The 18,130-nt window shown below is 37.6% G+C and overlaps 1 protein-coding gene across 1 annotated transcript in view; it reads left to right on the forward strand.

Moving 5' to 3' along the window:
- The first annotated feature begins 2,569 nt into the window (after nucleotides 1–2,569).
- The window catches only part of ANGPT1 (angiopoietin 1), a 251,195-nt gene continuing 235,634 nt past the window's right edge, over nucleotides 2,570–18,130 (forward strand). The window contains exon 1 of the mRNA XM_024129876.2: nucleotides 2,570–2,866. Within this exon, the coding sequence (XP_023985644.1) occupies nucleotides 2,570–2,866 (297 nt within the window). The remainder of the gene's footprint in view (nucleotides 2,867–18,130) is intronic.

The raw sequence follows: 18,130 nt of genomic DNA on the forward strand, positions 1-18,130 counted from the left end.
GACAGACAGACATACAGACACACACACACACACACACACACACACACACACACGGAGGAACAGATTTTTTAACAATCTTGGCTGTTACAAAACACAGGAGCACTTTAATAGAGATCTCACTACTGCGTTGTGTGTCTTCTGCCAATTTTTGGCTGTATTTAGTTCTTCATGAAGCACTTACAGGTGTTGGTTTTGGACTCTTTTCTTTCCAGGGATAATTTTTGAAGCAAGCAATGTTGGAAAATGTTCTCAATCTGTACTCTGCCAGTGCACTTTGTCCTTGTGGGCCCTTAAAGAGTCAATTTCATGTGGGTTACCTGTCACTTTGTATGTTTGTCTTTTGGGTACGAAAAAGGATTAAATCACTTTGGTTGTATAAAATGGCTTTTAATCAGTTCTTGTTCTTCTAGGTACAATCACTTAACCTGCTTTAAGATTGTGAATCAGTGCAGCTGGAGCCCTTTTGGAAGCCTTTTGGCTGTTGTTGGGTTAGAAAAATAGAGTTGGAATCAGTTGGCCAGAGTTCACATACTGGCACCATCACTTGCTAGCTATGTGACTTGTGACCGATTAGCCTTTCTTTGATTCAGTTTTCCTATTGATAAAAATAGGGTCAAAGGCAATATCCATGTCTTAGGTTTGTTGGGATAATTAAATGAGATTGTGTGTAAGGAGTGTTTGGCACAGGCCTGGAAAATAGTAAGCTTTTAGTAAGTGTCATTCTTATTATTGCATGTGAGTGACATAGCCAACAAGGAGACATGCAACATCAGGAAGAGGCTGCAAAGGCAGTTCAAAGACTATCGCTATGTCTGGTATTACTTGCTTCCATATCTGTCAGTTCAGAAATTTGTTATTTGGTGTGGAAAGGACTGATGAGCCTTGGCACAATGTTGTCCCCGAAGTAAATCACATTTTTTCTGGAATTTGTTTTGCCCTCTCCTCTGACTTCTCTCCACACACCAGTCTCTAACCCCTGCTGCCCTTCATCCACTGCCCTGCCCCTCCATTCCAGGACATGAGAGTCAACATCTGTCGCTTCGTTTTCACACCATGACTGCAGTTGGGAAACTCCATTCCCCGAAATCCTTCCCAGTTCTTGGTGAAAGCCCCTGCTTATAATTCATGTTTTCCACACACACTTAGTAAAGATTTCAGTGCTGTAGAATTAATTCTATAATTATCACCTGTTCTTTATGTTCAGATGTTTGTTCAAATGTTTACATGCTACATTTAAGAAATCACCTTCTGATAATTTTTATTTCTTTACTTAATAGAAGCACAGCGATTTCTCCCATACTGCCCTTTGCTGTCTCATTAGCACACCTGATATGTTTGTTCTCAGATAGTTTTTCTATACAGCCACAGGAGAATTTACGTAGAACTTCCATACCAGCATTAAAGATAGCCATAGCAACACCAAAGAGGGCCTTGTGAAATATATGATTACAATGTACCACGGGAATTAATAATTCTCAGGCCACTGTCTTAAATTGTAACCAGACTGTTTTTGTAAGGAAGTTGCTCAGTTTATGTACACAGAACACATAGGGCTGCATTCTAATTGGGGGACCAGTTTTATTTAAAATTTATATCTCAGAAAGTACTTAAATTATTCTACTTAATATGCCTATGCTATATTTGAGTGATGTTATGAAATGTTTTGCTCATTTGACCCTTCCTGATAATTTTCTAAAAGTCTAAGTGAATACAATGAAAGAATACCATCTCTAAAAATGCTTTTAATATCTTTTTCCCCAGAGTAAAGAATAAATTTTTTAAAAAATTAATAATTTTACAAATTTATCATTCACTATAAAGAGTAATTTTACTAGACACTATGTCAGTTTTCTTCTTCGGGTTCCCCAATTAAGTAGAACTTTAAAAGCATACTGTTAGTTTACTAGATTTTAGTAGGTCAGCATGCACACCAAAAGTGTATTAAGGTGGACTGCTCTATTGATTTGTGGTAAATATCCTAAAGGCTCAAGGCAGTTGTCTGCGGAAGGGGCGGGAGGGCCATACATGATCGAGGTCATGCGCATCTAGCCAATTTGTAAGACGATCCAGCCGCTCCAAGCCATCAGCAATTCTTAGCATAGGGGCACACTCATGCATTCTTGTCAAGTCATCTTGTGAAAGGCTGCCTGCTTCCAGCTTGGCTTGGATGTGCAACCTTAATAAAACTCACTGAGGTCTGGGAGAAAATAGCAGATCTGCAGCAGATAGGGTAGAGGAAAGGGTCTAGAATATGTACACGCAGCTGACTCAGGCAGGCTACACGCTGAACGGTTACACTGAGAGGAAACCATAAATCTCAGCTACTATGCAATAAATATCTCAAGTTTTAACTAAGGAAACTATCTTTACAGTGAAATTTAAAAAATAACATTTTAGAACAAAGCTAACAGATGGCTAGTTTTCTGTGATTCTTCTACAAAAGCTTTCTTTGAGAGGGGGAAAAAGTCAAACAAACAAGCAGTTTTACCTGAAATAAAGAACTAGTTTAAAGGTCAGAAGAAAGGAGCAAGTTTTGCGAGAGGCACGGAAAGAGAGTGCTGGCAGTACAATGACAGTTTTCCTTTCCTTTGCTTTCCTCGCTGCTATTCTGACTCACATAGGGTGCAGCAACCAGCGCCGAAGTCCAGAAAACGGTGGGAGAAGATATAATCGGATTCAGCATGGGCAGTGTGCCTACACTTTCATTCTTCCAGAACACGATGGGAACTGTCGTGAGAGTACGACAGACCAGTACAACACAAACGCTCTGCAGAGAGATGCTCCACACGTGGAACAGGATTTCTCTTCCCAGAAACTTCAACATCTGGAGCATGTGATGGAAAATTATACTCAGTGGCTGCAAAAAGTAAGTGATTGCTTTCAGTTTCTAAATGCACGGAGGCTTTTCTGTTCTTGCACTGCAGCTAACTTAGAGTTCCTTAGGGGAGCATGTGTGTGTTTACCTTTTGCTCCAGGGGGGCAGTGTTTGCAAATGCAAGACGGCTCTCTCCCTGTGACTTCACGGGTGAGCAAACGTTTTTTAGGCTTCTGCAAACCTCTGAAGGTATGGTGGCACCCCGTTTGTGTGCCTAATACTGGCACATTTTATGACATTTCTGGTTTTCCCTTATTTAAAATTTAGCTTGAGTTTTCTGACTATCAAAATCCAACTTAAAAAAAAAAAGCATGTATGTCTTGAGTAAGTTAGTGAAAAAATAAAGTAATAACGACAGTACTAGTTTAGGATCAAATCGATTTTACACCAAGAAATTTTCTGCAGCTAGGACAGAAAATCATCATCAGATACTTATTTTTCAACCTCTAGGAAAGTTAATATGAAATGAGAGTAAATACAAAATATGATATTTGATTGGAGAACTTGAATAAGTATATAAAGGTAACAATTTCAGCAAGTAGTAGGATAGTAGAGGACTGATTTCTGTCATGTATTTCTTCTGTCCTTGAGAAAAATCAGGAAGATCTATTTTAATGTGAACTCATCAGGAAGAGGTTGTTTACCCACTATGAAAGGAGAAATTGAGCCAGTGGTGGCTGTTCACGAAGATATGCACCTGCAGATTTGGGCTGAACACAACATGTAGGCTTTGCAATGTTCCTGAAGTACCTCTTTCCTCAGGACATTGTAGTTATACACAGTGCAATATGGGAGTCTAGGTATCCAGATAAATGTTAATGTTGAGTATGCATCTAATCCCAATTTGTAAAAATCAAATTAAACATTTAGTTATTTCTCTATAAATCATTTAAAAGTTTTTGTTGAAAATATGCCTATAAAGAAATAACATACTTTCTGCAGTTCATTCCCTCTTTACTCTCTGTTTCATTGTGTAACAGGTAAGCAGCAGATAACAAGTGTATTCAAATATATCCCTGGAAGGGTGGCAATGTCAATGTCCCATTTGTGGAAAGCTTCTCCCCCAGGGATCTTTGCTAAAAATTCACTTGGTGTGTATGGGTAGGAACGCAAGGAGTCTAGTCTTCTTTAAGTTAGTCTGTTAACAGAACAAACCCTTTAAGAAGATAAAAGATAGGGAAAGGACAGATGCTCTATTTTGTTCCTGTGTGGTCACGCTCACTTAGATCACCTCCTGCTGAATCATGCCGAGTAATAGTTATTTTACTTTTTGTCCACTAGGGACTGAACTAAGATCACTGTTATTTTATTTGACAAATTAACTAAAACTTAGTTGTTTTAGAGTTTCCAAACCTGGAGTTTTAGTTAATCTTTCTATTGTAGATTACAGGTGAAAAAATACATAGATAGGCAAAATAATAGAAAGCAAGGAGAATTCTGCAGTCTTTTGATAATATAGCTTAAATTTCAGGCACTAATTAAATGTAGCTTAAATTTCAGGCACTAATTACAGCAGCAGTTTATAATAGTATATATTTTTTTCCTTTCACAGAACTTATTTCTGTCGTGAACAAGTGAATTTGGTTGAATAGCTTATTACTATTCTCAATATACCACCCATATAGTTTTTAATGAGAATTTAATCATAAATTAGTCTGGATTCATTGAGGGAGGTGGAGAGGGAAATTTAGTTCCAAATTGTCTTCAATGAGCTATTCTACCAAAAATGTAATATTTTGTTTGCTTAAAATATACAATCAAAATGGTGATTTAAACATAGTAATGCATATTTTTTTTGTTGCTGTGCAGTTATTAAGCAGTAGCAGGGTAAATACATGATTCTGCTGGGTTTAAATCATGCCCAGGTTTCACATGTTAATGTTTGAAATAAATTTGATTTTTGTTTGCATTGATTTTGGTCAATGATTATGAGATACTTTTCAGATTATAGCCAGGCATAACTATGAACATGTTCTTTGGTTATATTGACCCTTGCTAGCGTGAATCAAGCCGAATATATGCTGAAAATGTCCCTGTTGGTATGAGTCAGAGCAGTTTGGCTTGACTATTGTCCGTTTAAATTTGCATGTCTTTTGTCATTGTTAATGCGATTGGTTGGAGGATCAAGAAACCAAATAAATGCATTCAGCAAAGAACTTGCTAAAGGCTTTTATAAATTTCCCTTAATTAGAGGTTTTCCATACTTCAAGTCCTAAATTTCATGTAAGGTACTTATTTTGATAATTCAAATGGAAATCTTTGTTATTGTAACCATTTGGTATGCTTAATACTATAATTTGTACTACTTCTATTTTGATTCCCAGTAGTTGTGTTAGGTTAAGAAGCAATGCACTGCAGAAACTGAGGCTATCAGTGTAAGTAATTCATCCATTTATTCAACAAAATAATTAATCAAAACATATGATTATTATGCAGCTCATATCATCACTATCAGGAAATTTTTTGATGCAGAATGTGTATTATCAATGCTAGAAGCAGATCGATGATAATTTATATTAATTACCTTCCTCGATGTTTGGTAAACTGGATTCTTTTAAATATTCTTCAGAAAACACTGGCTGTCACTGTAAGTCACTTTATGAGACTTATACTCTCCAATCTCATTCCTCAACTTTTCTGGTCTTGCAACTGAATAAGATGATAAGCAAGGTAGTCAGCAGGGCATAGGATATGTTGGTCACCCTAAGTACTGGAACTGTTATGGCACTGGTCTCTTGATGTGATGGATTTAATTCTCGGAGATCAGGTTTCCATGATAACTTGTCGATTAACACCAGTGTGAGATAGGTTTATAGCGTTATCCTTACTTTTCAGATAGGGAAAAGCAATATACATAATTGTTCAAAAAAATCACATTTTTATTGGGTGAAACACCTGGGCTATATGTCTAGGTTTGACTCTCTTCCACCATATAGCTCTTTTCAGAATTATTAGCAAACCATACCCATTACCAGAGAGTGACCAGATCTTGGGATAGTGACAGTAAGCCCAAAGGCCTTTGTGTCTTCGCCACTTTCTTGTGATTCCTTTCTACCTTTCTATGACACAGAAATGTCTGTTGTTTAATGTCTACTCCACATCCTGTGCTTCTTGAATTATTGTTTTCTTTCTCTCATATACCCAAAGTTCACAAATATGTATATTTAAAATATTCAGATTTAAAATATATAATGTTTTAGAATTTGGGGGAATGCTTAGAAAGTCTGTTTTGCCTTTGCCAAATGGTGTCTTTTCTTTTTTTGGTTGAAAGTATGAATACACTGAGTTAAAAAAAACATGTCTTGTAACAGAGAACAAAAGTCTATCTACTATAAGCATTTCACACTAGCTAAAATTGACAAATTGATTGTTAGTAAGAAATGTAGTTATGAATTACGATCCAGAATATTTTAATAAATGAAATACTTTTAATGAAGTGCTTGGCTAAATTTTTCTATTGACAGCATTTTTTGACTAACAGCATCCTCTACTTGAATATTGTATTCTTTTCTTCAGAGAATTAGTATTTGGCATGCAGTTACCTGAAATATATTAATGATGATGATAATCTTTTTAAAAGCCCTTGTATTACACATTTAACTCATATTAATATCTACTCATAGAAGGTGAGTTCCATGAGGCCAGTGATCTTGTGTGTTTGTCCAATGTCATTTCCCCAGGGCTTAGAGTAGTATATCATCCATAGCAGATAGATAGTAACTGTTTGTTGATTGAATAAATGGATGCCTTGTCTATGTGTTGCAATCTACATTTTATTATGTACTGTTAACATTTTGGATATATACCTTCCTTCCCTAAGTAGATTTTAAGTTGTCTTTTAAGCAAGGACTATGTGGAGGAGGAAAAATAATTTTCTCTCTACCCTTCTAGGTTCATGGATGAGACTATTCTATAATAAAAACATGTTAACAAGAGAAAAACATATATACAGGGTACCTCCTGTATACATGGGAGATACCCAGGAAAATTGAGTAACTCCCCCAAATGACCCAAGCTTCCACCTTAAATACCGTCTCCAGCTAAAGACAAAAGAAGATGTTGGGTGGGGAGAGCCAGGTTTTCAGGTAAAACATAGTAAACAAGAGTATGGTTGTTATGAAGATTTAAGTCCATGCCTTCTCCATTGATAGAGTTGCTAGAGGTTTAGTCATCTTCCTCTTTGTGGTACAGAGAGTGAGACACCCTTACAAATGGAGATCTCCCTTATAAATGTAAATTTCTCTTATAGAAGGCTAATTTCTACTTGGTTTTTAGAGCTTTTCCTATGTCTGCTGTTTCTTAAAAGTATCAGCCTGAAATAATCCTTATGCCCAAAAGTCATAATTTGGCGTGACAAATTCTGCTCCCCTTCAACTACATCATGGAATTATTTTTGTCCTAATATTAATTAAAAAGATATTGAGTCTAGCATATGTGGTATTAATTATCCAAATTGTATTTAGCCAATGGTCTAGGATCTTAAAAACTTATATAAATTCATTTATCTTCTTAATTATTCTTTAAGAGTCATGTTTGTTGCTGGTTTCTCCATGAAACGTACCCACACTCCACTTATCCTCAAAGGCTGAGTTCTCCAGTGTTATCACATTGCATGTATCATGTTAGCACTGCATTTCCATGTGGTGTGGTTGTTGTCATTTTCATTATTTGTTTTGAGGGCTGTTTGCCTACTTAGACTGTGAGTCCCTAGAGTGTAGCAAAAGTCTCTTTATCCATCTTTATATCCCCAAAGATGTTTATTAAGTGTCTGAATAATATCTCTGTTATCATCATAATATAAAAGTAAAAAAAATCACATGTTCAAGTGTGTGATGCCATGTATAAAATAAAGCAAGTTAAGGGACCTTGCAACTGCTTTCAGATGCTAAAGTTTGCTTCTAAGTTACTAGAGGGTCATCCTGTGGGATGAAAAAGAATTTTATACTTCCAGACCCGTAGGCAAACAGTTACTGCATACAGGAGTGGCATATATTTACATATATTTGTAATAATAATATGTGAACATGTGAATCTAAGTAACTAGAACTGACTTCTCATCTGCGCATTGTTTTCATGGCTGGTGACTGCAAAACTAAGCCAGAGAGGATAATCTATGTTTTATTTGCACATGTGAGGGGATTTCTAGAATGTGTAAAATGAGCAGACAATTGATCAGCATGTTTTTTAAAATTTGTCACTAAATTTGGAGAAAATATGCATATATGATTTATGCATGGAGATAGAAAAAAATGACAATTGCCAAGAAAGGTTAATAGGAATAATTGTCTTTTAAACTCACTTGTAGAAATTTCTCCACCAGCTTCATTTGAGCGTAACCCCTGATTTTTGAGCTAAGTAGAGCTCTTTAGTTAATGCCTCTGTATTAACTTTTCAATGAATAGTTAGGTTTTATTATTTGCTCGTTATATTGTAGAATTGAAAGATCCAAGAAGGCATAGACTTTTTGGGCCCCAGAAGTTGGGCATTTGGAGCTCTAATAGCCTTTTGGATTTCTCTGCAGGAAGGAGCAAGCCTTCCCGCAAACTGTCTCCGTAGGTGGATGTCAGGTTTTAGGAGCATGGCAAATAGGTTCTTTTCTATGGGTGATTGCAGCCTTTCTTACTCCTGACTGTGAGCTTTCACATTGAGCTTTCTTTTAGTAGCACTCATTCATATGTAATTATTGGTTCAGTGTAATTTAAAATGAATGAGAATGTACCATTCTTTTCCTTAAAATCCCCCTACATTTTTCCATTACATGAGAAAAGGATCCAGATTCTTTACCACAAGGTCCTATATGATCTGCCCCCACACTCCTCCCTGGATTCTTCATTTACCACCTTTCCCTCATTCCAGACACTTAAATGACTTTAGCCTTCTTGTTATATCTCCAGCAGACCAGCTTTTTGCTATCTCAGGGACTTCACATTGTGTTTGCCTAGCTAGGAAAATTCTTGCCCCAGATCTTGGCATGAATGACTTTTTCTCTTCATTCAGGTCTTTGCTCAGAAATCTTCTCAGAAAGTCTTCACTGAGCACCATTACCTACCACTTTCCCCCACTCTGCTACGTGATTTTCTATCATAATATATGTATTATTTCTTCATGGAATTTACCACTGTGACCTTTTATTGTTTATTGTTTGTCATATAATTTATTCCGTCTACCTCTGCTAAGAATGTAAACACAACAAGAGGTCCTTGTCCATCTTGTTCCATGCAGTACACCTTAACCCCTAGAAGAGTTCATGACACATAGTAGACTTCGGTAAATATTTGCATAATTTATTCTCCCAGTCCCTATATGCTATGAGATAGAGACTGTGCCTGTCTTGTTCACTAGTTCTTATTTATTATTTTATGTATTATTTTGATAGCAGATAGCAGATCTACTTTTCTTGCACAATGCCTGGAATGTAGTTGGAAAGAATACTTTCTTTTTAATGACTAGAGGAATGAATGAATTCCATGGGCATATTTTGACTAAAATTAAATATATGTATGAAAATGAGACTTAACTATGTTCTATAATTACCCTACTATGTAATGGGAGAAATTTTAATTAGTCCTGAGTTTCCATATTCTGTTACAGGGGTCAGCAAACAATGGCCCTTGGGCTAAATTGTGCCTGCTCCCTATGTTTGTAAATAAAGTTTTACTGGAATACAACCACACTCATTCCTTAATATATTGTCCATCCATTTGTAAATAAAGTTTTATTGGAACAGAGCCATACCCATTTGCTTATGTATTGTCTATGGCTGCTTTCTTCCTATAAAAGCAGACTTGAGTAGTTGCAAAAGAGACCAGAAGGCCCACAGAGCTTAAAATTTGACATCCAACCCTTTACAGAAAAAGTTTGCTGACCCCTGTTCTATATCACAAAATGAATACAGTATTAACATTGAGACCATTGCAAGGTAAATTTTTAGGTTTGCTGTGTGGGAAAAAGATGACCTTCCAGGAAGCCAAATAATCTTCAGGTCCGTGCCAGTTGGCATAGAGCCTGTCTAAGCCATTTCTTTTTTTTTTTTTTTTTGTGGTACGCGGGCCTCTCACTGTTGTGGCCTCTCCCATTGCGGAGCACAGGCTCCGGACGCGCAGGCTCAGCGGCCATGGCTCACGGGCCTAGCCGCTCCGCGGCATGTGGGATCTTCCCGGACCGGGGCACGTACCCGCGTCCCCTGCATCGGCAGGCGGACTCTCAGCCACTGCGCCACCAGGGAAGCCTTGTCTAAGCCATTTCTTGGTGTGGTATTGGGACATGCTGTGACGTGACACTTTAGAGTACAGGCAGGGAAATTTCATGTCTTTTTTACTCCAAAAACAGATACACATTAAAAAAGAAAATGCACCTGAATAACATACAAATCAGCAGCCTCTGGTTAGACGGAGTCTGGGTGCCCGGGGGTCCTCTGCTTTATGTGCCTGTTTCATCCTGTTTGTTGTGGCATTAGCAAGAATGTGGACAAAATATCAGAGGCATTCTATTTTCATAGAAATGGGACTCTGACTCAGCCTTTTACATTCAGTCTATTTAGAAACCTTTCCTCCTTCCATCATTTGTTTTAGATATAAATATTCCAAGTGTTCCCACTTATGTAGATGATGAGACGGGAGGAGCAACACGAGGGATGCTCAGCTACAAAATACAGAGGTTATCAGCCCCTATAGTATAATTTGCTAATTAAGGAGGCTTTGTTTCCTCATTCTGCATGCCTTGCCTCTGTGTGGAAACATAAATAGTCTTTTCCTGGGCCTTGTCTTCTTCTATTCTTTTTTTAATACCACAAGCTGTATTGTGTCATTTGCTTACACGCACAACCCTAATAACATTCTGAGTCAGCCTTGCCTTTTGTTCCAATACAAGATTATCATTTGCTATGAAGTTGGGAAGTTCCAAACTCCCTTTGGTTCTAGCCCCATGGTCTGAGGGAAGGAGGGCCTCTTAGTGTTTAAATCTCTTTACAAAGTGTACAAAAGATGTGCCCCCTCCCTTATCAACGAGGTTTCTAAAGAATGAAGCAGTCTGTGGATCATCTTTTCTTATATTTGGAGGCTCTGTACCTAAACACTCTTCTCTAATTCTTACATAGAAATATTGGAAGTGAGAGGTTTTCAGCCTTGTTTAGTCTTTGTTGCCTATCCAAATGATCTGATTTCTTTCTTTAAACAAATGAAAAGGTAATATTTAACCGAGAAAGTGATGAAAAACATATAAAGCCAGATACGACCCTCCTGGTAGCTAATAATTTCATCAGTAATGTATTTGGGCATATGCAGATCTTTTCTTTTGGCAGTAAGTGCTGGAGAATATAGAGCAAAATAAATGTAGTAAATTATATATACTATATGATTATACAGCTTATTTACTACAGGTCTGCATTGGCATGTATTGAAGTTCGTGTTGAACTATTGAAAGTGCATGCAAATTAGCATCAAGCTGTGTCTAAAGTAAATCGGTAGCTGAAATATTAATAAAATGCAAACGAAGTGAGAATATCTTGAATTGTTAGTAATATATACATGGAAGCCATCAAACTCACTGGCATCAAATAGGTAAAATTACTATATATTTCTGTGGAATGGCTGATGATAATTTTGGAAGGTGTTGTATTTTAAGTTTTGTTTTATGTGTAGTTTAACTTATTAGGAACCTGTACACTTTACAGATAGTCTCTATTTTGTTTATGAAAGCTGAATGAGTTGAATTATAAAAATAGACGTAAAGATTATTGGAGGGTTTCCCTCCTACACTGTTGGTGGGAATGTAATTTGGTGCAGTCACTATGGAAAACCGTATAGAGGTTCCTCAGAAAACTAAAAATAGAACTACCATATGATCCAGCAATCCCACTCCTGGGCATATACCTGCACAAAATTATAATTCAAAAAGATACATAGGGGGCTTCCCTGGTGGCGCAGTGGTTAAGAATCTGCCTGCCAATGTAGGGGACATGGGTTCGAGCCCTGGTCTGGGAAGATCCCACATGCCGCGGAGCAGCTAGGCCCGTGAGCCTCAACTGCTGAGCCTGCGCGTCTGGAGCCTGTGCTCCGCAGCAGGAGAGGCCACAACAGTGAGAGGCCCGCGCACCGCGATGAAGAGTGGCCCCCGCTCACCACAACTGGAGAAAGCCCTCGCACAGAAACGAAGACCCAACACAGCCATAAATAAATAAATTAAAAAAAAAAAAAGATACATGCACCTCTCTGTTCATAACAGCACTATTCACAATAGCCAAGACATTGAAACAGTCTAAATGTCCATTGACAGATGAATGGATAAGGAAGATGTGGTACATATATACAATGGAATACTACTCAGCCATAAAAAAGAACGAAGTAATGCCATTTGCAGCAACATGGATGCAACTAGAGATGATCATGTAAGTTGGAAAGAGAAAGACAAATACCATATGATATCACTTATATGTGGAATCTAAAATATGGCACAAATGAACCTATATACAAAACAGAAACAGACTCACAGACATAGAGAACAGACTTGTGATTGCCAAGGGAGGAGGGGAAGGAGAGGGAGGGACTGGGAGTTTGGGGTTAGTAGATGCAAACTATTACATTTGGAATGGATAAACAACAGGGTCCTACTGTATAGCACAGGGAACTATATCCAGTCTCCCGGGATAAACCATAATGGAAAAGAATATAAAAAAAGAATGTATATATGTGTATAACTGAGTTTCTTTGGTGTACAGCAGAAATTAGCACAACATTGTAAATCACCTATACTTCAATTAAAAAAAAAGGTTTTTGGAGGGTTTCCATTCCCAGAGAACAAGTAAATATTTTATTTATTTATTTATGGCCGCGTTGGGTCTTCGTTGCTGCACGTGGGCTTTCACTAGTTGTAGTGAGGGGGCGCTATTCTACGTTGCGGTGCACAGGCTTCTCACTGCGGTGGCTTCTCTTGTTGCGGAGCACAGGCTCTAGGCATGCAGGCTTCAGTAGTTGTGGCACGTGGGCTCAGTAGTGGTGGCTCACGGGCTCTAGAGTGCAGGCTCAGTAATTGTGGCGCACAGGCTTAGTTGCTCCGCAGCATGTGTGATCTTCCTGGACCAGGGCTTGAACCTGTGTCCCCTGCATAAGTAGGCAGATTCTTAACCACTGTACCACCAGAGAAGTCCCAAAATAAATATTTTAAAATCCCAAATTTTAATTCATTTCTAAACCTTTAAAGATAATTCCAAGATTTTATAAAACAAACACTCTTCTTGTCTTCACTATTACTATACAGTTGACTAGATTAAAATGCAGTGGGTATTTACTGCAGCTAAAAATTTGATTTGCTGTACCCAGAAGACCTTACATCTACCTTACCTCAAGTGCACAGACATAAGAGGTGAGAATTGTATCTTTATTACTAATATCACCAGTCTTTTCTTTATTTTCCAATTTTACTCAGTTTTTAAATATCAAGAACAGCTGTAATAAGCAGTAGGTTTAATATAGTATTAATGAATAATTTATTGAATAAATTGAATATTTAATAACTTTTAAATGTCAATAATAGAGTGAAAGTTTAATATTTTTAACAAATGAGCTGATGAATTGTAAATATTTCTTAGCAGTGGAACCCTATTTCCAAACAAGTTATTAGGCAGAAGCTTAAAATGTAATCTAAATGCAAATCAAGGGGCTAGAGGAGAGCTGGAGTGAGGCCCCACCATGACTCTGTTCCTCAGCCCTTTTCTCAGAGACATCCTTCAAGGGACCTTATGTGTACAAAGAAATATAGGTTCAAAATAGCTGCAGTGAAACTTTCAAATAATCAAATATTAGGTCGGTAAAGTTGCCAAAACCAATCTACTGGCAGGCAGAAAGAAACATAACAGTTGAAAATTTGAATATTTATTGGCAGGCTGATGTAAGAGTGTCCAAATCTGCCATATACAAAGCAGTTTAAGAAAAAACTGCAGGTTGTTCAAAAAAAAAAAATAAGTGCAGGTTGTTCTAGACTCGAAAGTGTTGAGACCTACCCATATTTAACATGACCCAAATATGTTAAGATAATAGACAATTCTTGGATAATTAGTGGCAAATTGTTATAACTTATCTATTTTCTAAATTGTCTGATTTCATCATAGTTTATACTTCTCTGTTTTGAATTTAGGAACATGAATTACACTGATTACTTAATAATATCTCAAGCTGCAATTTTCACTAAGAACAGAATTCATGGTTAAGGATAGTGAGAGGAAATATGAATTGTAAGTAGGCATTTTGATATTTTCAAAATTTTCAAATATTCTTGTTAGATCTACTCAGCTAATCTTTGTTTTTATTTCTAGTATGTGACGCAACAGAATTGCCATTTTCTTTTTCATATATGCTGGCTATTTAACATTTTTAAAGACACTGTCTGGACTGTGAAAGTTAATTCAGTTAAGAATAGATAAAAATCATTCTTGAATCCACTTTCCCTAAAACACCTAAGCTGCAACATATGACAGTACACTGAAAGAGAACAATCATATGAAGGCAATGCCTTCAATTCCATTAACTCTGTGGCGCTTTTTTTCTTTCAGGGATGAATAATGCAGAGCCATTTGATATACTGATGGGGTGAAGGCTCCAAAGTCAGGCCTTATACGAATTTATTGTTAACTTGCTTATTATATTAGAAATGAAAGTTCTAATTTTTCTCTGGCTTCCCAGTGGCCTGCTTTTTCTTAAACACCAGTTTGCCCATTCTGCACTTTGGAGACTTCTGAGGCTTGAAAACCAAAAAAGAGAGGTGGTGAGGCAGTCCTCAGCTGGACAGACAAAAGGACTCAGGAACTTATTCCAGGCCTGGGTCCTTCTCATTCCTCTTCTTTCCTCTGGTATTGTCTTCATTAAAGTCCTATGTGATCCTCCTTGTACTGGCCTTGGAGTGGAAGTGTTAGAAAGAGGATGGACAAGAGGGTGGGCGAATGAACAAGGAGACCAGAGACTGTCCCTTTATTGGTGGCTGGAGGGCACAGTGTGGGCCCACGGGACTATAGTAGTGTCAAGAAGACTGCTGCATAAGAGATGGCAGTGAGTTCTGCCACGGGATTTTAGGATACAGGCATGAGTCATGGAGCTAAGCACCTGCCATTAACAAAGGACAGGCAGTCAGTTAGCCAGTTATCTAATCAAATATGCACTGTGTACAAGGTGGTCTGCTAGGTACTGGGAGAAGGCGGTAAATCCACTATAGCCCCTGTGGTTGAGAAGCCTAAACCCATTGAAATAGACAGACATGAAAGCAAATGCATTGTTTGTGTCCTCTATTTCCTATGTGAAGTCTAAAGACAGTACCACACAGTGATGAAATATGTTGTACCTCGAGCCAGACTGCCTGGATGAATCTTGGCAGCACCACTTCCTTGCTATGTGACCTTAAGCAAGTTTCATAACTTCTCCATGCCTCATTTTCATTACTGGTAAAATGAGGTAATAATAGTACGTACATTATAGGATGATTGTTAAGAGTAAGCATAAGTCACATAAATTACTTTGCATACGTCCTATTACACAGTAAATGTTAAGTAAATATCAGTTATTCCTTGGGGGCAGTTCTGGGTTATAGTAATAGTTAAATGTTGAGAACTTTTACCAGCTATCAGGCACTTTGGAAGAACTTTACCTGTATGAATTCACTGAATATTTTCGGTAGATAATATTATAATTTTCCCACATAGCAAATGAGAAAGCTGAGGCACAGAGAGGGGAAGTAACTTGCCCAGCATTGTCCAGTGACTCAATGACAGGACCAGTTCCCAATCCCAAGCAGTCTGGCTCTATGACCTCTGCTCTTAACCAACTATGGAATTAGCTACAGCAACTTTTATGTTATCTTCTCTTATCAATCTTCAAGCCTTAAGTCTATTTAAAATGTTTTTCTGTGGTGGTGTTTGCATCTAACCCTTAATTCTTTCACACTAAATGAGTTGCCCCTTTCTCAAGTTCTGCTTCGGACAGTCATTTGTCCTCATCCCAATTCTAAAGCTTCGTGGTTAAATTGACTGTGACATGTAGGTTATGCTGCTGATTGAAGCACAATAGCCCAATTCTCTGCCCTCCCACAGGTCTGTTACCAGACCAAGGAATCCCACGTCTGCAGTCCCTCCCGCCTATATCCTTAGAAACACCATCTCTCGAAGTTACAGAGCTTAATTGAATCTGACTATTTATCTAAAAACTTCTAAAACACAAAGAAAGGCTTACAATTGCTTTACATGGGGTGAAGCTGCCTATTCTAAATATCTTCCGTTCAATTTAATGACCTCCCTCTTGGATTTTTCTGTGGGCAATCCTTCTTGGAAAAGCACATCCTGGAACTTACAATATTATTTGCATGTACTTTCTTTTGTGGGTCATTCAGAGAGTTGTAAAAATGAGAAGAAAAGCCTTGTTTTCTCAGGCAACGACCTCTTATCTCACTTCCTATTTCATTTATCATTGGCCCTATTAATTAAAACATTTCTGGTATTTTGGTTCAAGATCAGAACACTGCTACTTGCAAGCAATTGTGATGGCTCTTCCTCTCTTTTTCCTGATCTCAGAGGCCTGACCACTCAGATGCCTGGGCTTTGAGGGTTGCTGCCTTCATGACGGATAAATATCAATTGCATGAGGTAGAAAGGCTCCAAGTTACCCTAACTTCCCTCTGTCCATTGTTCTTCATGGAGTGCAGAAGAGGAGAGACAACAGAATGGGGTGGGGACAAAATAGAATTCAGGCATACCTTTTCATCATCCACCTTTGCATAGTGGGACAGATTAAAAAACAATAAGAAAACAAAACAAAACTCACTGTGTATCCCCTTGCTTGACCTGAATTCTCCAGGGAGCGCTAAGGATCACCAGTGTGTTGGCATGTTGACATTGTAGGTGCCCCAAAGATACTGGTAGGATATATACATGAATAAATGCATGCTGTGGTGCTCAAACTATTTGGGGGCAATTTTTTGGTCAGTGAAATGGTCTGAAGGATTACAGTGCTAATGATGACTAACAAGGACCTTTTCCCAATTCGCAGGAAAGTTTGAAGTTAAGGATTACAGCTTTCTCAATTTTAAGATTTTCTTTCTTCATCCTCTCCATATTTTTCACTTTTCGTCTATTGTGTCTGATACTTTTCATCTCCTCTCAAACCTAGGGGCAGGATGGGAATAAAGACGCAGACCTACTAGAGCATGGACTTGAGGACACGGGGAGGGGGAAGGGTAAGCTGGGACAAAGTGAGAGAGTGGCATGCGCTTATATACAGTACCAAATGTAAAATAGATAGCTAGTGGGAAGCAGCCGCATAGCACAGGGAGATCAGCTTGGTGCTTTGTGACCACCTAGAGGGGTGGGATAGGGAGGGTGGGAGGGAGACGCAAGAGGGAGGAGATATGGAGATATATGTATATGTATAGCAGATTCACTTTGTTATAAAGCAGAAACTAACATACCATTGTAAAGCAATTATACTTCAATAAAGATGTTAAAAAAAAAAAAGAGCTGACAATATAGCAAATACCTATTAATAGAAGTTGGGAAGTGACCTCCCATATTTAGTCATATAGATTGCACTTTATCTTGACACACGATTATGGTGTGATTTATCTCATCCATATAACATAACCACATTTCCTGCCTTTGAAATTGCTATTGCTTTGTGTATGGAATAAATCAATCTATCTGCAAAGAGGGCAATGGATATCGGATGTTCTGTCCCAAAAACAAATATGAAAATGACATTCTATTAAGAAAGGTGTTTAGTAACAAATAGGTTGTTAATAAGTCTACCTTGGTTAAGTAGTATCAACATCCAAACAGATAAGCACATATATTTTTATAAATAGTAGGTATTATCTTATCTATTTTATAGATAAGCAAACTGAGGACCAATGAAATCCAATAATTTTTAAAAGGTTACATATTTACTTTGAGATAGAATTTGAACCCAGGTATTTTGAGTGGTTAACTCTAAAGTTCTTCATTGTTCATGTCTCTTTCACTTCTCCTTCACAAATTAAAACAAATTTTGAATGATGGAGCATGTGGAAGAGGTTTAAATGAATGATACTTTCCTCTAAGTTTTTAGAGACTATATCCAGAATAAATAATCTTCTTTGGAGATCAGAATAATTTGCCATGCATGTATAAAAATTGCTGTAAGAAAGCTACTGTTCTTAGGAGAACTATTTCTTGGAACCACTCCTGACTGGATAAAAATTTTTATTTAAATTTAAAAATATGTCAGAGGCAAAAAATTATTTCCG

This window comes from Physeter macrocephalus, chromosome 15 (assembly GCF_002837175.3).
Source record: "Physeter macrocephalus isolate SW-GA chromosome 15, ASM283717v5, whole genome shotgun sequence".
NCBI classification, from domain to species: Eukaryota; Metazoa; Chordata; class Mammalia; order Artiodactyla; family Physeteridae; genus Physeter; species Physeter macrocephalus.